Genomic DNA, 24,986 nt, shown 5'->3' with positions numbered 1-24,986 from the left:
AGCGAAATGGGGATAGAGATTTGCTGTCGAAAGATGGGCATTATGGAGGTCAGTAATATGCCACAAATACGACTCAAGTGATCTGTCCTGGTTGGTTAGTAAAGGAGGAACAAAAAATGCTTCTATAACTTGGAGAGGGATCGTTAGTAATTTATATGGGGATGGAATAGGTAAATGGATGAGTGGAGAATCATTTCGATGGATAGTGGGAGATGGGAAAGCAACACTGTTGTGGGAGGATGTGTAGCTTGGAGAAATAGCTTTAAGATTAAGATATCCTCGCTTATACAGGTTAGTGTCAAGGAAATATATGTCGGTGTGGGAAATGCTCAATGCAAGCGATTGACAGAGTTTAGCTATGACAGGATTGTTTGAGAGACAATTGTTGGATAGGGAACTAGCCTTGGTAGAAATTATAAAACGAGAAGTGGACAAAGTGACTTTAAATCCGTCCGTGGCAGATCGGATTGTATGGGTGCATGAAAATGATGGGTTGTTCAAGGTCAAAAAATTGCATGAGTTATTGCTTAGTGATGGGAATTTTGAAGTTGAGGGTTCGTTTAATTTTGACAAAATATGGAATCTAAAAGTTCATCCGAAGGTGAAATATTTTTTGTGGATACTTAAATTGAATAGAGTACCAACAAAGGTATTCCTTAAATCTAGAGGGATTACGCTGTCAGATGCTCAAACTTTATGCCCTTGGTGTGGGGATGTTGAAGAGAATGCGAACCATTTGTTTGTGTCATGTATTTTTATGCACTGCTTTTGGAATGCTTTTTGCAGGTGGTGGAATATTTCAGGTTTAAATATACAGACAGTGGATGAAGTCTTTGAGTTTTGTTATCAGTGTAGGTGGTCAGGATCTATAGCTTTGGCTTGGTTTGTAAGTTTTGCTACGGCATTATGGAGTCTATGGCTGGCGAGGAACGATTATGTTTTTCGAAATAAAGGCATTAAACTTAAAGACTTGCTTGTATATGTGAAGATGAGAGTGTTTGCTTGGTGTAAGGCGTTGAAGGAATTTACTGATTTGGATAAGAAATGTTGGTGGGATCGGCCTGCAAAGTCAGCTGCTATGTATCAAGCTTCTAAGATCGTTTGATAGCCGCCAGTATTATGTCAGATGAAGTTCAATGTGGATGGTTCTGTAACAAATAAATCAACAGGCTGTGGGGGAGTTTTGAGGACAGCAGATGGATATGTAGTATCAATGTTTTTTGGGCCGATAACTGAGGTGAATTTAGATTATGCGGAGCTGGTAGCAATTAAAATTGCACTAGAGGTGTTCGTTGAATCTTGTTGGTGTGGTAAGGCTATTCTTATCGTAGAATCTGATTCTAAAGTAGTCTTGAATTGGGCTCAGAATTTCTATGTTCGTCCGTGGAGGTGGGGAGCAGTTTTTCAGGAAATAGATGCCAATGTATTGAAGATACCTGAGAGTAAGTTTGTGTTCTCGCCTAGGACTTCCAACAATATGGCATATTACTTGGCAAAGATGGGATCGTCGAGGAAAACGATGTTCAAGGTAAGCTGGTGATTTTTAGTTTTGGAAGTTAATTTTTCAGTGTTCTTTTATCAGATTGTATGTTCCTAGATTGACAAGAAGGTACATGGGGTTGTTTTATTTAAAGAGTCTATTGGGATGGTTTTTTTTGTGGTGGCTGCATTTCATCTTGCTAGGGTGGGGGAGTCTTTTAGTTCAAGGTGTGCCTCAATTTTGTATCAAGTAGTTTTGTAGCCCTGTCTTACTCAACTTTGGAGTGCTCTTCTCCTCATTTAGGTTTAGGGGTTTTTTTAATGAGGCTCTAAGTTGGAGTTTTGGATACCTTGAAATTGGAATAAAATTTTTCAGTTTGCTGAGCAAAAAAAAAAGGGTTTCCAAATAGATCTCTTATTTTCTTTCTTCCTTTCATTGTTTATCATATATTTTGGACCGGATCGAATCACACAATTTTACCATTCTCCATCTTGATTAGAATATGCGAAAAACAAGATATACACTTCTTCAACGAAACCCCTTAAAAACCCCTAAAAGAGATATTCATCAACAATGAACTCCAAGTCCATGTAATGTTCAAACCTAGTAGGGAACGACTTAATCATCATGTAGGATTGTCATGTGTGCTAATTTTGCTCACAATAATGTCATATATTTCATCCTCTCACAAAACATTTGTTTTTTTTTTTTTTGAGGAAGATGAAACTTTGACTATCACAAAGCATAATGATGATTTGAAGATCTTCATGAGTTCACCAAACGTCCCTTTATCCAAATTGCATCTTTACAAATATCAGTAATTGTAACGTACTTAACTTCAATAGTTTATAGAGTAATTTTTACTGTGCAAAGTGACTTCCAACTAATAGCTCAACCCCAATAGTAAATATGTACCTTGGAAAAGACCTTTTATCAAGGTTTCATAAAAAATCAGAATCAACGTACCCAATAATTTCATCTCTTGCTCTTCCAAACTGTAAGCAAATATCAGTAGTACCTCATAAGTATCTAAAGATAGACTAAACTACCTTTCAATGTTATTGACCATAATTCATCATGTATCTACTAATTATACTAAATGCATCTAATAGGTCTAGATGCGAGCAAATCATAATATACTTGAGAGATTTTATTATACTATAATATATAACATGTGACATGTTCTCAAAATCATCATTTCAATTTGAAGATAATATTGATGAAAGTTTGAATTGGGCTACTAATGGAGTACTAATTTGCTTAGCATTATGAATATTGAACCTAAAAAGAACTTTCTCAATATATCCTTTTTAACTTAGGTATAATTTACATGCTTTTCTATCTTTGAGAATTTCTATCCAAGTATCTTCTATGTTGCTCCTAAATCCTTCATCTCAAAGTCTTTCCTAATTATGTTAAGCTTTGACCTTTCTTATTTCTCCTTTATATTTGGCCTTTATCAACACATCATCAACATAAAGGAGTAGATATATCAATGAACCATCATTACTCTTTTTTAAATAAATACAGCAATTAATTTTTTTTCTTTTGAAATAATGAGTAGTAATAAATGAATCAAACCTCTTATATTACAACACTACCTATGTGATTGTTTAAGCCATAAAGAGATTTTTTTCAAGATACTAACATGACTATTCTTTTGTAAGATTATGAAATCCTCTAATTGTTACATATGTCTTCCTCAAGTTCTCCATGAAAGAAGTCTATTTTTACATCTAAATGCTCAAATTTGAAATCATACATGGGCACTATACCAAGCAAGGCTCAAATTGCCTTGTACTTAACAACTAGACCAATAAATTCTATGCCTGAAGTCTGAATGTAACTTTTTACAATCAACCTTACGCTATACTTGGATTCTTCGACTCATGGCGATAACACCCAAAAATACTCTTACCAAATTTATTTACCTGTTAGACACCCTTTTATCTTTATTTACCGATCTAAGACCCTTTGTAGGAAGGCGCAGCCCACGCACCGCGTCTTACGACACGTGGCAGAAGGCACGGCCCATGCACCGCGCCTTGTTAAACGTGTAAAAAATCGTGTGCTAGTTTTATAAATATTTTTAAAATGATGTCTAATATTCAATTAATTTATGTTAGGGTGATATTTATATAAAAACATCAACTTTATTTATTTATTTTGTGTGATATTATTTTTTAACAACATTTAATAATGTTTATTGACTTTTAAAATTAATTGTTTAAAATATAAAATATTAAAATAAATTTTAATTACAATTGAGAGATCAAATGAATTATTATTCATTTTTTTTTAAAAATCAATAAAAATACAATAAAAATGAATTAAAATGAATAAAATTCAATAAAAAAAAGAATGTAAAGATAAAAAAAAGATCACCTCTTTATTGAGGGACAATTTTTCTAATATTAATTTTAAAAAATAAAATAATTTTTAAATTATAATTTTATTAAATATGAATAAACATTATTAACTGTTCTTAAAAATTAATAATAAATGAATAATAATTCATTTGATCGCTCAATTGTAATTAAAAGTTTATTTTAATATTTTAGATTTTTAAACAATTAATTTTAAAATTCAATAATTTTTTCAAAAATATATGAAATTTATAATTTTTTAAATTATAAAATAGTTATTATTATCATCATCATCATCATTTTGTAAAAGAAATATTGGTTATAAAACTTTTATAAAATTATTCATATTTTAAAATACTTACCCTCAAAATTTTCCTATACTAGATTATACGTATTGTGTAATTTCATGTAAAAATCAAAATAATTTTATTAAAAATGAATAAACATTATTAACAGTTGTTAAAATAATAATTAATGAATAATAATTCATTTGATCCATCAATTGTAATTAAAAGTTTATTTTAATATTTTTTATATTTTTAAACAATTAATTTTAAAAGTCAATAAAATTTTCAAAATATATGAAATTTATAATTTTTAAAATTATAAAATATTTATTATCATCATCATCATCATTTTGTAAAAGAAATACTAGTTATAAAAGTTTTATAAAATTATTCATATTTTAAAATACTTACCCTCAAAGTTTTCCTATACTAGATTATACATATTGTGTAATTTCATGTAAAAATTAAAATTTATCGAGTTATAAAATAATTTGTAAAAGAATATTTAAATATTTTAATGTAGACAGTTTTTTTTCACACACAAAAAATAAATAAATAAAGTTGACGATTTTACACAAATATCACTCTAACAAAATTTAATTACATATTAGGCATAATTTTAAAAATATATACAAAAGTAGCACCCAATTTTTTACACGTTTTACAAGGCGTGGTGCATGGGTCGCGCCTTACCCCACGTGGCGCCAGATCAGTGTAAGGCGCGATGTATGGGCCGCACCTTTATGCAAAGAGTGTTAGATCAGTAAATAAAGATATCGCGCCTTTCTGCAAAGGGTGTTAGATCGATAAATAAAGATGAAAGGATGTCTGACAGGTAAATAAAATTGGTAAAGGTGATTTTTTGGTGTTATCGCCTCGACTCATAGAGTTCCTTATTTGTTCTCGAAAAATCATTTACTATGAGTTGCCCTTTTATCATTATGAAGTTTTCGTAGGTTCCATGTATTATTCTTATGGAACACTTCCATTTCCTTTGCATAACAATTAACGGTGAACGTTTGATCAAGTCAAGTAAACAAATTTCTTAGTAGTTTGAGCTAACAAATCATATTTTATTATTCAAACTTTATTTCATTTTTTTTCAAATCGAGTCAAGTTTATAAAATTTAAGTCAAGTTATTTGAGTTTCTTTAGAAAATGAATTTTTTATTTCATTAAACTACAAGCCTCATTAAAACTCTATTCTTATTTAGGACATGTCAAGGCAAAACCAAAGATAGTGAAAGAAGGAAAAATAGTATCCCAAAATATATTAATAACTAAATCAAAAAATTACACATATAATTTAAAAACTAAAAAATCATAAGATAATACAAACAACCCAATAAAAAAGGATAATACTCCAAAAGGACAATTACAACAAGAGAAAATAACCTCAGTGACCAAAAATGTCTTATAATATACGATTTTAACCAACTTTTTTTGGATTTGCCAAAATGACCAACTAAATCGCAATGCGATCGATAATTCGCAACGCGATCTCCGGTATCGCAAATCAATTTCCAGATTCGCAACACGAACTTCGACTATCGCAATGCGAACTTCGACTATCGCAATGCGAACTTGGACTATCGCAATGCGAATATGTAAATCGCAATGCGATAGTCGACTATCACAATGCGAACTTGGACTATCGCAACGCGAACTTCGACTATCGCATTGCGATTTACATATTCGCATTGCGATAGTCCAAGTTCGCATTGCGATTTACATATTCGCATTGCGATAGTCCAAGTTCGCAAGGCGATAGTCGAAGTTCGCGTTGCGATAGTCCAAGTTCGCATTGCGATAGCCGAAGTTCGCGTTGCGATAGTCGAAGTTCGCATTGCGATAGTCGAAGTTCGCGTTGCGATTTATTCCAAATTCGTTGCGATAGTCCAAAATTGCAATGACCGGTGGTATTGCATTTGTTTCTTAAGAATTTTCTCTAAAAAGATAGTATTCACGCGGACGTGTCGAAGACACGTATTACCACGACCACGACCACGACCCGACCCGAGACGAGACGAGCCGAGACGGCGGAGGCAGCGGCGCGCGAGAGTCCCCCTTGTTCTATCACTCAACAAGGAATGGGAAAGCCAAGCCTTAAAACCATTCCCAATAGTGTTTCCAATACTATGTGGGATTGAGCATTACCAACACTTGTTCCCAATACTATGTGGGATTGAGCCTTAAATAGTGATATTATTTTTGAATGTTTTGCTTAAAATTGCACTAATCGCGATTGATTGTAGATTGACTTTTAATTATGACATATTTAATCGTATAATACTAATGCAATTGGTTGCTGATTCAGTTGTTTTAAGGTGCATGATTGTTAATTGTTTCCTGAATAATCACATTGTATTGGAAACAAGTGTTGGTAATGCTCAATCCCACATAGTATTGGAAACACTATTGGGAATGGTATTTAAGGCTTTGCTTTCCCACTTTCTTGTTGAGTGATAGAGAACAAGGGGGACTCTCGCGCGCCGCCGCCGCTGCCGTCCGTCTCGTCTCGTCTCGTGGTCGTGGTAATACGTGTCTTCGACATGTCCGCGCAAATACTATCTTTTTAGAGAAAATTCTTAAGAAACAAATGTAATACCACCAGTCGTTGCGATTTTGGACTATCGCAACGAATTTGGAATAAATCGCAACGCGAACTTGGACTATCGCAATGCGAATATATAAATCGCAATACGATAGTCGACTATCGCAATGCGAACTTGGACTATCGCAACGCGAACTTCGACTATCGCATTGCGATTTACATATTCGCATTGCGATAGTCGACTATCGCATTGCGATTTACATATTCGCATTGCGATAGTTCAAGTTCGCATTGCGATAGTCGACTATCGCATTGCGATTTATATATTCACATTGCGATAGTCCAAGTTCGCATTACGATAGTCGAAGTTCGCATTGCGATAGTCAAAGTTTGCATTGCGAATCTGGAAATTGATTTGCAATACCGGAGATCGCGTTGCGAATTATCGATCGCATTGCAATTTAGTTGGTCATTTTGGAAAATCCAAAAAAGTTGGTTAAAATCGTATATTATAAAGCATTTTTGGTCAATGAGGTTATTTTCTCTTACAACAAACTACTTAAGTTTTCTAAATACATTGTCGAATACCTTAGGCTTCTTCTTATTTTAGGTGCACTATTAGTAACTTTGATAAAGTTTCTTGTTTATCGACAATTCTTTACCTATATAGAAAATATTAAAATAAATATATTAGTTATAGTATTGATAAGTGATTAATTTAGTTAATATTTTGCTTTTAAATTACTCCTTAATTATTGATTTTTATGGTTTATTTGTTCGTTTTGATTAATTTTCTGTGCATGACGTCATATTCTGGAAATTGCACTTAAAGGATAGAATTTTGCATTTTTTATTTTTGGAATCAAAGCTGGACTAGTGGGCATGAAACATCCAACGAGGCGATGATGTCAACACCTTCTAGAAGACCCAGTCAGCATTTCTAGAATAACGAATGGATTGGCCGCACGTTTCTGGAATTCAAATTCGAATTAAACTCAAGTTTAGGATAATATTTTAAACATTATATTTTATCTTTGTATTTTAGTTTAAATAGATGTTAGTATTTCAATTAGGATTTAGAATAATATTTTAAATATTATTTATTTTATCTTTGTTTTAGGTATTTTAGTTTAAATAGTTTTAATTGTTTTAATTAGGATTTAAGATATTATTTTTAGGAATTGTCTTTAGCTTGTTTTTAGGAATTTGAAGGCTATAAATACCCTCTCAGGGTGAGCCTAGAAACATATCTCTATCATATGAGAATAAAATCTTATTTTTCTCTCTAGCTTTCTCTCTATTTTTCACATACTTCCTTTATTTTTCTTTAAAATTTTATTTTCAAATATGCTAAGTATGACTTTGGTCATGCTTAGCTAATTTTCTTTTAAGCCGAAGGCTAAAGCGAAGACTCAATTCTAAACGTGAGAATTGTAAGGTACTTAAATCGCTTCAAAATTTTCTCTTTGTTTTCTGGGCTTATTTTTCAAATCAAAACAATTTTAAACATTGGTCTGGATATTGTTATGGTTAACGTTGGAAGAAGGATTGGCTTATTGAAGTATATTCAACTTCCTGAGAACACACTTAGCAAAATTGTTTGCTAAGAGGAAACTGTGATCAAAACCTGTTATTGTTGAAACAAGATAATCCGAGTTGGCAACGAAGAATTGTCCTTGTAAGTCGACGTGAATCTTGAAGTAAAAATATGTTTCAATGATTCGAGTAATTTGAGGCAAAGCTGAAGTCTAAGGCTGCTTTCACTATAAGTTTCTCTTTTTATATCAATATCTTTAAATTATTTATTTATTTAATTTCTTTTATTTAATTCTTATATTTTATTTTAAAATCAACTTTTAAAAAACCCCTTTTTTATCTTTACTACTATTATTTATTATTTTATTAATTCTCCCCTATTTTATGTATTTTATTTTGATATATCTTTTCAACTTTACATGAAATTCTATCTTTCCTTAAAATCAAGAAACAATTTTACTAAATCAGAAACACCACAGTCCCTGTGGATCGACCATGCTTCTTTATACTACCTTTTACTTTCTATTTATTAAGAAGCCAGGAATTATTTTGATAACAAAATATGGTTATCAAATTAGCGTCATTTCTGGGGAATAATGGCAAGTAGTGATTTATTTTTCTAGTTTTTGATTTATGACCGAAAGGAACCCAGGTGAATTAGCAGATCTAGATCCAGAGATCGAAGAACGAGCACGAAGAATCCACGTACAAACGCTTCAAGAAAATAGAAAAAAGGTAAGAAGAACAAGAGCAAAGTTCAGAAACATAATCAAATCCGGAGACAAACTCTGAAGCAGACGCATACAGAATGCCGATGGCAGAAGAAGAAGAACAAACAATCTGAGAGTTAGCCACATCACCTGTCACTCATATGACATAATGCATCAATTTTCCTAATGGAAGGACTTCATTTCAATTAAAGACAGGACTCATTCATCTTCTTCCCATCTTCCACGGCTTTCCCACTGAAGATCTGCACAAACACTTTTTGGAATTCCACATGGTTTGAACTAGAATGAAACCACAGGGAGTTATCGAGGATTAAATTAAATTGAGGGTTTTTCCTTTCTCATTAGCCGGCTTGGCTAAAAATTGGTTATTTTATTTACCTCCTAATTCAGTTAATTCATGGGTTGACATGAGTCGAATTTTTCTTGACAGGTTCTTCCCAGCGACTAAAGCAAGTGAATTACGAATGAGCATTCTCTCCATTCAACAAAAGAGTGAAGAAAGCATTTATGAGTATTGGGAATGATTTAAAAAGCTTTACGTACGTTGTCCGCAACACAGATTAAGTGACCAAATGTTAATTCAATACTTTTATGAAGGCCTTTTACCAATGGAGATAAAAATGGTAGATGTCGCCAGTGGAGGAGCATTAGTTAACATGACCCCAACAATAGCAAGGGAATTGATTTCAAACATAGCAGCCAACTCTCAATAGTTTTCAAGTGAACCCCGCCGACGGGTCCACGAGATAAGTACCTTTTCCCTTGAAAATAAGTTAGACAAGTTAACTAAAGTAGTTAATTCACTTGTTGTAGGAAAATCTGGAGCAACAAGAGCATGTGGGATATGCACGAAACTAGACCATCTAACGGATTGTTGTTTGCTGATACAAGAAGAAGGAAATGCAGAAATCAATGTTGTAGGAAACTTTCCAGGTCCTCCATAAAGACAATATAACCCATACAGCAATACTTATAATCCAAGATGGTGAAACCACCCAAACTTCAGCTATGCAGCAAATCAAAAGTCATCCATCAACCAAGACCTCCTATTCAACAGCAAAAGTAAAAGCCATTATTGGAAGAAATCATAGGAAAGTTAGCAATTTCACAAGAAAAGATGGTTACATCCCAAGAAAAGTTCATTGCATCCCAGGAAAAATTCCAAAGCCGAACCGAGACACATCTTCAAGAGTTAGATAATCAAGTAAGTCGACTAGCTCAAATTATGGGGAAATTAGAATCACAAGGAAGATTACCTTCTCAAACGGAGTTAAATCCAAGAGAGAATGTTAGTGCCATCACACTCCGAAATGGGAACAGTTATCTCACCCGAAGTTCCAGCAGAAAAAGTTGTGCATCAGAATGAACAAGAGGAAACGCCACCTCAAGAAATACAAGGTACATCTGACTCACGTCTTTCTCTTTCTTCTCATGAAATCACACCACCACCCTTTCCATCAAGGTTGATGAAGTATGATAAAAGAGCTGAAGAAATGAAGATCTTAGAGGTGTTCCAAAAAGTTCATGTCAACATATCTCTTCTTAAAGTAATTCGATAAGTTCCAAGGTATGCTCGATTTTTAAAAGAACTTTGCACTACAATGAGGAAATTAATGGGGCACGAAAAGGTAAATTTAGGAGAACATGTCTATGCAATTTTTCAACGAAAGCTCCCACCAAAGATGAAGGATCAAGGTATGTTCGGTATACCTTGTAAAATAGGTAATTTTAAAATTAAACGCGCAATGTGTGACTTAGGAGCTTCAATCAATGTTATGTCATTTTCTATTTATAAAATGATTACTAACGAGCCTTTGAAGGAAACAGGAATAACCATACAATTGGTTGATCGATCTGTGATCTATCCAGTGGGAGTAATGAAAAATGTCTTAGTAAAGGTCGATGTATTATTTTTTTCCTGCAGATTTCTATGTCATTGACATGGAACATGAAAGGCTGGATACTATTCTGAGGTACTTTTAGGCCGACCCTTCCTAAGCACAGCACATACAAATATCGATGTTAGAAGTGGTATACTGACAATTGAATTTGATGGTGAGATCGTTGAATTTGATGTTTACAAAACAATGAAATGCCCATATCGTTTTGAAAGAATTAATTATGTTGATATTATATATACTTTAATTGATGAATATATTGAATCTACTTTCTCTTAAGATCTTTTCAAGGATCCTGAACTTTGTCACGAAGAGGAAGAAAGATAGTTTGAAAATATTAATTCAATCAATTCTGATTTATCTTTACCTTCCTCTAAAACTAAAATTTTACCTTCTGTTTTGCAGGCACCTGAGATAGAATTGAAGCAGTTATCGGAACATTTGAAATATGCCTTTTTGGGAGAAAAGAAAAACTTTACCAATGATCATCTCAAGTAAATTATCCGAAGGGAAGACGAAGCTTTGGTAGTAGTGTTGCGCTCTCAAAAAGAAGCCATGGGATGAACCATTACTAACATTAAAGGATTAAGTCCTCGACTTGCATGCGTAAGATTAAAGTCAAAGAAGAAGCAAAGCCATCACGAGAAGGACAACGCTGATTAAATCCACCGATGATGGAAGTAGTAAAGAAGGAAATTCATAAACTCCTTGATGCTGACGTAATCTATCCAATATTGGATAGTAATTAGGTAAGTTCGATTCATGTGGTTCCCAAGAAAACGAGAGTCATCGTGGTTGAAAATCAAGAAGGGGAGTTAGTGCAAGCAAGAGTTCAAATGGATGGTGAGTTTGTATTGATTACAGGATGTTGACCTCTCTTACTCGAAGAGATCATTTTCCTCTTATTTTTATAGATCAAATGATTGAAAGATTAGCTGGGAAAACTCATTACTGTTGCCTTGATGGTTTTTTAGTTTTTTTCCAAATCCCAGTAGCACCAGAGGATCAAGAGAAAACAACTTTTACTTGTCCCTTCGGTACATTTTCCTATAGATGGATGCCCTTTGGTCTTTGTAATGCGTCGACCACCTTCCAAAGATGCATGTTAAGTATATTTTCTGACTATGTGGAGAAGGGCATCGAAGTCTTTATGGATGACTTCACAGTTTATGGTAATTCTTTTAGTGAATGTCTTGATAATTTAACTAATGTTCTTAAATGATGCTTAGAATATAACCTTGTTTTAAACTATGAAAAAAGTCATTTTATGGTTGATAAAGGGTTAATTTTAGGTCATATTGTTTCCTCAAAAGGGATTGCGGTTGATAAAGCTAAACATATATTATACGCTCACTTCCGTACCCCAAAACTGTGAGGGAAATTCATTCTTTTCTTGGCCATGCAAGATTTTACCGCAGGTTTATTAAAGACTTTTCGAAGATAGCACAACCTTTATGAAATCTTCTCCAAAAGGATCAAGACTTTAATTTTGAGGAGTCTTTCGATTCATTAAAGGGAAAACTTATATAAGCTCCAATTGTTCAGCCGCCAGATTGGACCCTTTGAACTTATGTGTGACGCATCAGATACTAGCGTTGGAGCCGTTCTTGTCCAAAAAATAGGGAAAGAGCCACATGTCATACCCTATGCGTCTCGAACTTTGGACTCGGCTCATAAATATTATTCAACTACGAAAAAAGAACTTTTTGCTTTGCAAAAATTTAGATCTTATTTGCTTGGCACTAAAATTACTGTTTTTTCTAATCATGCAGCTTTGAGATATTTGATGAGAAAAAAGGAAGAAAAATCGAGGCTTATCCGATGGATCCTGCTTTTACAGGAATTTAACATGGAAATAAAAAAACAAAAAATAATGCGAAAATCTGGTAGCGGATCACTTGAGTCGAATTCCCCTTTCCACATCTGACCAACCACTTAAAAAAAAATTCTTGAAGAAAAATTGATGGTGGTGCAAAGCATAACCCCATGGTTTGCAAACATGGTTAATTATTTGGCCACATGTAAGTTACCATTAGATTTGCAGAGAGCTGAAATCAATTGAATTAAGCGTGAATCCCGATACTATATTTGGAACGATCCTTATCTATGGAAGCATTGCTTGGATCAGGTAATTCGGTGATGTATTACTGAAGGTGAGGTAAATTCAATTTTATAATTTTTTCATTCTTACTCTTGCGATGGTCATTTTGGGCCAAAACGTACAGCCCACAAAATTCATGAATACGGTTTCTTTTGGCCTAACATCTTTCGAGACTTTTATCTGTTTTGTAAAACTTGTGAAAGATGTCAACGCACATATAATTTAAGTCGTAGGAATGAAATGTCACTTAATTCTATACAAGTATGTCAAATCTTTTATGTTTGGGGAATCGATTATATGGGTCCTTTTATTTCATCATTTGGAAATATCTATATTATTTTAGCTGTAGATTATGTTTCTAAATGGGTGGAAGCTAAGGCCACTCAGAATAATGATGCTAAACTACAGTTAATTTTTTGAAAAATACTTTTTTCCAGGTTTGGCACGCCAAGGGCTATAATAAGCGACAGAGGAACACATTTCATAAACAGAGTGATCGAATCATTGATGAAGAATTTTGGATTAACTCGAAGAATTGCTACCGCTTACAATCTATAAACAAATGGATAGGCTGAAGTATCAAATAGGGAAATTAAAATAATTCTTGAAAAAATTGTTAAACCAGACCAAAAGGATTGGAGTTTAAAATTAACTGATGCACTTTGGGCATATTGATCCACTTATAAAGGTCCCATTGGGATGTCACCATACCGGCTTGTTTTCGGTAAACCATGTCATTTACCTGTTGAGTTAGAACATCGGGCTTACTGGCCCATTAAACAGTGTAACATGGACATGGATGCGGTTGGCGAAGCTCAAAATTTACACATTTAAGAACTTGAGGAAATCCGAAGAAATGCATATGACAGTGCTAGGATATTTAAAGAAAAAAATAATAGAATTTCATGATAGTAGAATTTATTTTAAAACTTTTTCTGTCAGTCAAAAGGTTTTGTTATTTAACTCCAAATTTAAAATTTTTGTAGGAAAGCTCAAATCAAAATGACTCGGACCGTTTACAGTGACTCAAGTATTTCATCACGGTGCTGTTGAAGTTGAAAATAACTCAGGAGTTCGATTTAAAGTCAATGGTCAAAGGTTGAAGTCGTATTATGAAAATACTCCGGTTGGTCTAATCGAAGAAATCAATTTAGAGGAACTCACACTTTGAAAAATCCATCGAGTTAACAACGTTAAACAAAAATGCTTGATGGGAAGCAACCCATTTCGTTATTTTCATTTTATTTCATTTTATTTTCGTTTAATTTCTAGCAAACTTTATTTCATTCTATATATTATATTTTGATTTATTTTATTTTATTTTTCTCTGAACAGATCTAAATTTCGATTGAATATTTAACGAAAACCAGTGTTTCACGTTTGGAAGTAGAAGGCAGGCACATGTTAGAATAACCTAACCCCCATTTGACGCAAGTTAGCAAATCCCATAGCCATTTTTCCTCCTGTGCCGAAACTTTTAGTTTGAGGAAGGGGCTTGGATTTGGTTTTACTATTCGTCGAGCCCCATCTATCACTATCCCTATCACCCTTTTTAAACTTTAACCAATCTCATTCATTTTTAAACTTCTCATGGACCCCACATGAAAAACCCATCCCGTTATAATCTAAACCCCACCATCCATATATTTTCCATTTTTTTAACCCAAACCCCACGTGCCCTTTATCATTAAAACAAAAAAAACCTTTTTTTATTTTATTCTTTTACCTATCAGCCGTAACCTTCCTTCCTCTTCCTTTGCCAAGTCACAACTCACAAACCAGACCAACACAGTCACACCGTCGTTTGTAGTTTTTCTACCGTAAAACCAATGAAGCGTCGTTCAATGAGAGGTGCATTCCTTTTCCTTCTCTTTGTTTTTCAATTTGATATATGTTTTGGGACAAACAGATTAAGTGAGGGCGAATGATAAGCATGTTAAATTTTTCCTTGACTTATTTGATTGTTTGAAATTGAGACATTCTGATATTGACGTGTTGGGATCGTTAGGTTGCTAGTCTTGAATTTCACTTTATACTCTTGTTTCCTTTTGGATTATGACCATGCATTGATCGAATTTAATTTGCATGATTGGTGATTGATATAACTGGTGAATTTTTGTTGAATATTGATATTTCATGCTTTTGTTGATAAAGATGAACTTGACTCAATGCATATAAAATTTTGTGTGAGATTTCAGCCTAACGAGCATACATTTTCTTTCTTGCTCATTATTTGACTTGTGTACCAGACTAATTAGGATGTTCTAGAACTTGTAATCACAATGCATATCGAGACTACATATTGAACGTAATGTTTTAATGTGATAGGGGTACTGTAACCCCCTCAGACCGATGTGGGTAACCCGATCCGATCTGGAGTATCACATTAGGGCCACCGGAGCGACCCAAAAAATAACGGAAAATTTAAAACTTTTTATCAAAACGTAAACTTATAAAATCATTTATTAGTACTCAGAAATAAAATAGATTTTCAGACTCGTATATAAAACAAAATACAATTACATGCCCCCTAATTTTATGTACCATACTCTGCAAACAACGACGGAAACTCCCTTATTGAAGTCGATAGTTGCACTGGTACAATTCTTTTAACCTGCAATGTTGAGTAATAGAGAGAGCTTTGGAAAGCTCAGTAATACAGAACTACCAGATGATGCTGAAGAACGTGCAGATACAGATAAACATATATTCCCTTATGGTTCAAATATCTACAGATTCTTTGGATGAGCTGATCCCATGATATTTTAGGTATTAACAGATAGTATTTCTGATGGAAAATATTTGACATGTTTAGGTTCAGGAGATCAGAATAGGTTTTCTAGTGTGTTTCCAAAAATCATGTTTCAGTTTAACAAATATGTATATATATATATATATATATATATATATATATATATATATATATATATATATATACCCCATCCGTCAAGTCCAAATATGTAGGTTCCCCAGAACCATACACCACCGTCAAGTCCATAAGGACCTGAGCACACAGCTGAGGAGCCGGTAAGTAAGGCCCTGAGCACACAACCGAGGAGCCTCCAGGTATACTTCCTCCAACATTACCCCCCAAATAAAACATGTTCTGTCCGTAAACAGATATATCAAAAATCAAAACATATTCCAGGTCAAGTATCAGATCAAAATTCAGGTCAAGTATTCGATCACAATCCAGGTCAGGTATTATAATAGAAATCAAATCGAAAATCAGGTAAAATATCCAGGTGATTAGGGAACACACCAGAGTTTACAGAAATTATTCAGAGGTACTGGATAATCTTAGCAGGTAGAGAAACATGAATCTTCAGTATACTGATAGGATATCAAAATTTAGAATCATTATAGGAAGAGTTCAATAACTAACGAAATCATCAGTTATTCAGAATATGACTTGGGCTGATAAGGAAGAAATGAAGATTCAGGACATTACAGTCTATGTCGATTGATCGCATTATCGAACAACTCATAGATGAATAGTTCCCATAACTAATACTTATCGACTGGTCATTTCGTTGTCCTTCTAGGGTATTTACACTTTAATACCAAAAATTCTTATCCATAGATCATCTTCGGAATCATCACTGAATAGATCTTCCAAAGTCTTTATTTCATTTTTACGCATCCACTATATCATGAGATACTGACGTGCTTGATTTGTAATTCATGATCCAGAAGAACAGTACATCGTGTATGTTCATTAACGTTTCCAGACTCATCCAGATCACTTATTAAAATCTTAGTTAATGAGGTTACTTATTTCACTTAATAGTCAAATCCATTCCAGTTACTTCAGAGTTTTTTAGATTAATTTGGACGTCTATAAATTTCAGATACATATTGTACTTTTGTTCAGTTTCGTCTTCGTGGTTGATTTGTCGAACAAATATCCAATTTAGTGCTTAACACGATCTAGAGTTAAGCTGAGCTGAATACTTCCAAAAATTATCATCGAGCCAAACTTGAATAGACAAACACGCATTCAAGTAATATTTATGCCGTTCAGGTACTGACATATCATTAAGGTAGATCGACTCACTTAAGCTGTGTTCCATAAGTTTTAAAGGTAGTCCAATACCTATGCTTATTTAGATTCCTTAATTAATCCAAGACATTTACTTAATATAGGCCATAAGGGTATTTTGGTAATTTTGGTGTTCAGTTTTATTCTATTCATTTCAGAGCTCGAGGATATCCAATCATTCCTAAGCTTGGTGATATTCTTGAGTCATTTCCATTACAGTGGTATTTTGGTCATATTACAAATCTATGGTATTTCAATCTTCTCCTTCCATTCGGTCTTATCTTTAATTTCAATTTATCATCTATTTCAGTCCCTTCGAACAATTCTGATAAAATAACACCCTCCGATAAATTGTTCTTTAGGTATTTACTAATAACTCAGAATTTTCGGGTCAAATGTCTTCTCAGATTTTACAAACAGAATATCAGGAATTTTTCTACACAAAATCAAGATCTTAACAATCAAATTCGTACTTAATCGAGTTAAGTATGAATCCTCAAAGTACTTTCTCATTCAGGGTCAACTCAGACTATTTTACCTTACAATGACATTTTCGTAATTTCTTAACCAGATAATTTCACTATTTACTCTTAACAAAAATAAATATAATTTCGAGATCCTATGGTTAATTTCTTTTCGAAACATTTTCAAATCTTGAAATGATTCCTCAACAGACTTCTAGTATCGTGCATAAACCCTCTTGGGGTTAAAAACCGATTAACCAAATTTTCCAAGCAAAACTAGCATTTCTTATGCACATCTGTAAATTTATCAGATCAATATGCCTTTTCAGAGTTATTAACCAACTTCCAAGGATAATTCTTGTCATCCTACAACATAAGGGTATTTTTATAATTTCACCCTATTAGAATATTCTCATGATTTCCCATCCAAGTACCTTTGATGAAATAAATTATATGATACAAATCTAAACTAATTCCTTTATCACTAAATACAGAACTTGAAATTTTAATTCTAACAATTCCCCAGTTTCTTATCAAATTTATATAAACCATAATCAGTTACTGAACTTTTTTACCATATTCAGATTGAGTGTAGAAATTAATCAACTCCACAAAAGTGACCAACATTATCTTATTCATGCATTTACCAATATAAACATGTTCCATAAAGCATAAGGAGTTAGTAAAGTATTACCCGTGCAATACTGAACGACCAAAAAAATTCCATTCGAACGCCTTTGATCTTTAATTCAACTTCCAATAATCCTCAGATACATATCAACATAAATTATATAAAAAACGAAGCTTAATTGCGATAACGAATCGAATCGGGTGTTTAAATCAGTGAAAATCAACTAACTGGGTTCGAATTTGGCAAAACAGACTTCGAATTCAGATTCAGAACGTCGAAAGCATAAAATATGACTTTTCAAAAATTTGGAATTTTCGGTCAAAATCAAAGTCAACGTTTGACTGGCAATTTTGAAACCTTCGGGTCCAATTTTGAAAAACGGACTGCGGAATCGAATTGGAACGTCAAAATATCAGGATAGGTATACTCGGTCAAAGTCAAAGGTTGTTTAATGCCCGGTCAAAGCCGATCAAAGTTTTGGTCACTGTGGTCAACATCGGTCATGGTCAACAGTCGACTATTTTACACATATCACCCTAACAGAGTTAATTATCAAATTAGTCACATTTTGTAATATTTACCAAACTAACACCCGAATTTTACACAAATAGCACCCAACATAAATAATTACAAATTATCACCTAGACGACGCCCACTCTCAGGGGTGGCATGTACGGCGCATGAACAGTACTACGATGTCTAAAAATTCTCGAAAAAATTTCTAAAATTTTTTAAGCGATTTTGAGGCATTTACAAAGCTCGGTTCACAATTTTGAACGGTGGAGAGCTCGATTCCAAAACGTCAAAAACTTTGACGGTCTCACCCCTCAACGCAGCAGCTATGACGGAAAAACGGAGAACACCAGTGGACTCAGAACGATGCAAGGAACACGATGGTGTGGGAGATTTCGTAAAGGGATGACCGGATCAGCGTGAATCGACAAAAAAACAACTGAAATTGAGTTATTACCGACGATACTTCCGACTGAAATTAATGACGAACGGCGATGAATCATAACGAAAGGTTTGAGGGGTTTTGTTCCTCGATCGACAACGAACACGATGGTGGTTTTGGCTCATCGATCGGAGGTCGGATGGAGAGTAGATCGGAGTTGAAATAAAGGCTTTTGGAGAGGAAAATCTGGGAAACAATATGCAGAAACGCACGGGAAATGGGTGTTATAATTCATCCCATAAAAAAATGGGTAAACCATGAGTTTAGTCACTGAACTTCCTGCACTTCTTAAAACGGTATGCCAACTTTGAAATTTTACAATTTAATCCACTGTTTCTTTCAAAATACCAATTAAATTCACCACTTTAAAATTTTTAAAATTTAGCCCCTAAATTGGGGTGTTACAATTCTCCCCTCCTTAAAAGAATTTCGTCCTCGAAATTCATTCATGTCACATAATTACAGAAATAAAACTTCCATCAATTCTTTAATATATTTCATGTAGCTCTTATAGAAATACAGATCCTCCATTAATCCTTAACCAGTTGAGTATACATTCTTATCAGAACTCTCTCATTTCAATAAAAGAATCCGAACGAAAATTTCCTTGAGTAATCAATTTAGTCTTTTTCATGAGAATAAGCTCATAGAGCAGTAGCATATCGCAATTTCAATTCTGAAGTCGGGTCAGAATTTCTCAGATAAATAACTCTCAAATGGCTCGTGAGGTACTTTACAACGTTTAGACAGATGTTACTGATATTCCTTTTTGTACAAGTATAGCCATAACGAATAGAAACTTCGGTTTACTCATTACAGATAGGGACTCAGCCCTGGAGTTCTGGCTCAGAGAGGTACGATTGTAGTATAGGGACATGTACTAATCAGACAACTTTTTGAAATTCGACCGGCCGGTCTAACTTGAAAATTTTGACTCAAACCATAGCTCTGATACCACTAAATGTAACCCCCTCAGACCGATGCGGGTAACCCGATCCGATCTGGAGTGTCATATTAGGGCCACCGGAGCGACCCACTGTAAAGTAGCGGAAAATTTAAAACTTTTTATCAAAATGTAAACTTATAAAATCATTTATCAGTACTCAGAAATAAAATAGATTTTCAGACTCGTATATAAACCAAAATACAATTACATACCCCCTAATTTCATGTACCATACTCTGCAAACAACGCCGGAAACTCTCTTACTGAAGTCGATAGTTGCACTGGTACAATTCTTTTAACCTGCAATGTTGAGTAATAGAGTGAGCTTTGGAAAGCTCAGTAATACAGAACTACCAGATGATGCTGAAGAACGTGCAGATACAGATAAACATATATTTCCTTTTGGTTCAGATATCTACAGATTTCTTTGGTTGAGCTAAGGTCCCATTGATATTTCAGGTATTAACAGATAGTATTCAGTTCTGATGGAAACTATTTGGGATGTTTAGGTTCAGGAGATCAGAATAGGTTTTTTAGTGTGTTCCAAAAAATCATGTAACTTTTCAGATCTTTTTAAAACACACAATATATATATATACCCCCATTCATCAAGTCCAAAATGTGTAGGTTCCCCAGAACCATACACCCACCGTCAAGTCCAGTAAGGCCCTGAGCTCACAGCTGAGGAGCCGGTAAGTAAGGCTTTGAGCACACAGCCGATGAGCCTCCAGGTATACTTCCTCCAACATTACCCCCCAAATAAAACATTTTCCGTCCATAAACAGATATATCAAAAATCAAAACATAATCCAGGTCAAGTATCAGATCAAAGTCCAGGTCAAGTATTTGATCAGAATCCAGGTCAAGTATCCGATCAGAATCCAGGTCAGGTATTATATTAGAAATCAAATCAGAAATCAGGTAAAATATCCAGGTGATTATGGAACACACCAGAGTTTACAGAAATTATTCAGAGGTACTGGATAATCTTAGCAGGTAGAGAAACATGAATCTTCAGTATACCGATAGGATATCGAAATTTAGAATCATTATAGGAAGAGTTCAATAACTAACGAAATCATCAGTTATTCAGAATATGACTTGGGCTGATAAGGAAGAAATGAAGATTGAGGACATTTACAGTCTATGTCGATTGATCGCATTATCGAACAACTCTTAGATGAATAGTTCCCAGAACTAATACTTATCGACTGGTCATTTCGTTATCCTTTAGGGTATTTACATTTTAATACAAAAAATTCTTATCCATAGATCATCTTCGGAATAATCACTGAATAGATCTTCCAATGTCTTTATTTCTTTTTTACGCTTCCACTATATCAGGAAATACTGACGTGCTTGATTTGTAGTTCATGATCCAGAAGAACAGTACATCGTGTATGTTCATTAACATTTTCAGACTCATCCAAATCACTTATTAAAATCTTAGTCATTGAGGTTACTTATTTCACTTAGTAGTCAAATCCATTCCAGTTACTTCAGAGTTTTTTAGATTAATTTGGACGTCTCTAAATTTCAGATACATATTGTACTTTTGTTCAGTTTTGTCTTCGTGGTTGATTTGTCGAACAAATATCCAATTATTAGTGTTTAACGCGATCTAGAGTTGAGCTGAGCTGAATACTTCCAAAAATTATCATCGAGCCAAACTTGAATAGACAAACACGCATTCAAGTAATATTTATGCCATTAAGGTACTGACATATCATTAAGGTTGATCGACTCAATTAAGCTGTGTTCCATAACTTTTAAAGGTAGTCCAATACATATGCTTATTTAGATTCCTTAATTAATACAAGACATTTACTTAATGTATGCCATAAGGGTATTTTGGTAATTTTGATGTTCAGTTTTATTCTATTCATTTCAGAGCTCAAGGATATCCAATCATTCCTGAGCTTGGTGATATTCTTGAGTCATTTCCATTACAGGGGTATCTTGGTTATTTTACATATCTACGGTATTTCAATTTTTTCCTTCCATCCGGTCTTATTATTTAATTTCAATTTATCATCTATTTCAGTCCCTTCGAACAATTCTGATAAAAGAGCACCCTCCGGTAAATTGTTCTTTAGGTATTTACTCATAACTCGGATATTTTCGGATCAAATGTCTTCTCAGATTTTACAAATGGAATATCAGAAATTTTTCTGCACTAAGTCAGGATCTTAACAATCAAATCCGTACTTAATCAATTTAAGTATAAATCCTCAAAGTACTTTCTCATTCAGGGTCAACTCAAACTATTTTACCTTGCAATGACATTTTCGTAATTTCTTAACCAGATAATTTCACTATTTACTCTTAACAAAAATAAATATAATTTGGAGATCCTATGGTTAATTTCTTTTCGAAACATTCTCAAATCTTGAAATGATTCCTCAACAGACTTCTAGTATCGTGCATAAACCCTCTTGGGGTTAAAACCCGATTAACCGAATTTTCCAAGCAAAACTAGCATTTCTTATGCACATCTATAAATTTATCAGATCAATATGCCTTTTCAGAGTTATTAACCAACTTCCAAGGACAATTCTTGTCATCCTACAACATAAGGGTATTTTCATAATTTTACGCTATCAGAATATTCTCATGATTTCCCATCCAAATACCTTTGATGAAATAAATTATATGATACACATCTAAACTGATTCCTTTATCTCTAAACACAGAACTTGATTGCCCAGTTTCTTATCAAAGTTATATAAACCATAATCTGTTACTGAACCTTTTTACCATATTCAGATCGAGTGTAGAAATTAATCAACTCCACAAAAGTGACCAACATTATCTTATTCATGCATTTACTAAAATAAACATCTTCCATAAAGCATAAGGAGGTAGTAAAGTATTACCTCGATTTTCGTACAATACTGATCGACCATAAAAATTTCATTTGAACGCCTTTGATCTTTAATTCAACTTCCAATAATTTCTCAGATACATAACAACATAAATTATATAAAAAACAGAGCTTACTTGCGATAAACAAATCAAATCGGGTGTTAAATTAGTGAAAAATAACTTACCGGGTTCGAATTTGGCGAAACGGACTTCGGATTCGGATTCAGAACGTCGAAAGCATAAATTGTGACTTTTCAAAAATTTGGAATTTTCAGTCAAAATCAAAGTCAATGGGTTTGACTAGCAATTTCGAGGTCTTCGGGTCTAAATTTTGAAAATCAAACTGCATAATCGGATTTGGAACGTCGAAAAATGTCAGGATAGGTATACTCGGTCAAAGTCAAAGGTCGTTTAATGCACGGTCAAAGCCGTTCAAAGTTATGGTCAACTGTGGTCAAAGCCGGTCAACGGTCAACAGTCGACTATTTTACACAAATATCACCCTAACAGAAATTAATTACCAAATTAGCCATATTCTACAAATATTTACCAAACTAACACCCAAATTTTACATAAATAACACCCAAACATAAATTAATTATAAAATTATCACCCAGACGATGCCCACTCTCAGGGGTGGCACGTGCGGCGCGTGAACAGTACTACGATGTCGAAAAATTCTCGGAAAAAATTCCTAAAAATTATTTTGAGCGATTTTGAGGCATTTACAAAGCTCGGTTCATATTTTTGAACGGTGGAGAGCTTGATTCCAAAACGTCAGAAACTTTGACAGTCTCAACTCTCCACGCGTCGGCTACGACGGAGAACCGGTGGACTCGGAACGATGCAAGGAACACGATGGTGCGGGAGGTGTTGTAAACGGATGACCAGATCGTCGTGAATCGACGAAAAACCAACTGAAATCGGGTTATTACCGACGATACTTCCGACTGAAATTAACGACAAACGGCGATGATTCATAATGAAAGGTTTGAGGGGTTTTGTTCCTCGATCAATAATGAAAATGATGGTGGTTTCGGCTCGTCAATCGGAGGTCGGACGACGAGTAGATCGAAGTTGAAAGGAGGGTTGTTGGAGAGGAAAATCTGGGAAACAATCTGCAGAAACCCACGGAAAATGGGTGTTATAATTCATCCCATAAAAAAAGGGTAAACCATGAGTTTAGTCACTGAACTTCCTGCACTTCTTAAAATGGTATGCCAACTTTGAAATTTTACAATTTAATCCACTGTTTCTTTCAAAATACCAATTAAATTCACCACTTTAAAATTTCTAAAATTTAGCCCCTAAATTGGGGTATTACAGGTACCTAGATTAAACCCACTTTTCCCAAAAAGCCTAGCCATTTATATATCCACTAGTGAACCAAATTTGAGTCTATTTCCCTTTCTTTGTTTTACACCTCATAATTTAACCCGAAGTCTTTCTTTTCATTTTTCCTATTTTTTTACAGCCTTGCCGAGACTTGAGATCTTGTATCAATCTTGTTCCACAAAAAAATGAAAAAAAATCACTGTTTCGAAATAAAAACTTCGAAAAAAAGTTGTTCATTGTTTCGAACACAAGAGAAAAAAAGAGAAGAAAAAAGACACTTCGATCGAAAAAAGAAGAAGAAGGAAAAATCGATCGTTTCAATTGTCTTTCATCTATTTTTTTTTCCTTTTTTTTATCTTTTATTGTGCTTCATGTTAATTCCTGGATTGTTCTTAATTATTTTGATCTTTTGTCTTGGCATTTTAAACCTTTGTTTTTGGCCTTTTCCCTACCCTAACCTAAGCCCTGTTACACCTTGATTATTGCATTATGTTTATTTTTCGTAGTGGAGATTTGATTGGATTCCAAACCTATGGTAATATTTTGGTTAGTTTCAGTTTGAGCGATTTAACTTACCCCAAACACTTTGAGCGAATATGAGTGAATCTTTGGGAGGTATTGAGTCATATTTCATTGAAGTTGACAATTAATTGGAATATCTTGCTTGCTTTAAATTTTCTTAGTTGTGTCTTTGCTTGATTGTAACTTGAATTTGGAAAATGTCAAGGACGTAGTTCAATTAGAAGTTTGAGAAATAAATTGAAATTCAAGATAACAACTTGTGATTTTGATGTAT

General features: G+C 33.9%; 1 protein-coding gene across 1 annotated transcript; it reads left to right on the top strand.

The window, feature by feature from the left end:
• The first annotated feature begins 174 nt into the window (after nucleotides 1-174).
• LOC120163641 lies at nucleotides 175-1,105 on the top strand. Its single transcript, XM_039173526.1, has 3 exons — nucleotides 175-291; nucleotides 350-738; nucleotides 787-1,105. Exons 1-3 carry the CDS (start codon nucleotides 175-177, stop codon nucleotides 1,103-1,105), a joined length of 825 nt encoding a protein of 274 aa, XP_039029457.1.
• The last annotated feature ends 23,881 nt before the right edge of the window (nucleotides 1,106-24,986 follow it).

This window comes from Hibiscus syriacus, unplaced genomic scaffold (assembly GCF_006381635.1).
Source record: "Hibiscus syriacus cultivar Baekdansim isolate YM2019G1 unplaced genomic scaffold, ASM638163v2 tig00111473_pilon, whole genome shotgun sequence".
Lineage (NCBI taxonomy): Eukaryota > Viridiplantae > Streptophyta > Magnoliopsida > Malvales > Malvaceae > Hibiscus > Hibiscus syriacus.
The sequence above is the reverse complement of the archived record's forward strand: the minus strand, read 5'-3'. Positions and strand labels throughout refer to the sequence as shown.

What these genes read in the sequence shown, in the direction of transcription:
- LOC120163641 (XM_039173526.1), top strand. Translation starts at nt 175, where the DNA reads ATGGATGAGTGGAGAATCATTTCGATGGATAGTGGGAGATGGGAAAGC. An exon ending in AGATATCCTCGCTTATACAG is followed by an intron (nt 292 to 349) that starts GTTAGTGTCAAG and finishes AGCGATTGACAG; the next exon opens with AGTTTAGCTATGACAGGATT. An exon ending in GAAGAGAATGCGAACCATTT is followed by an intron (nt 739 to 786) that starts GTTTGTGTCATG and finishes TGCTTTTTGCAG; the next exon opens with GTGGTGGAATATTTCAGGTT.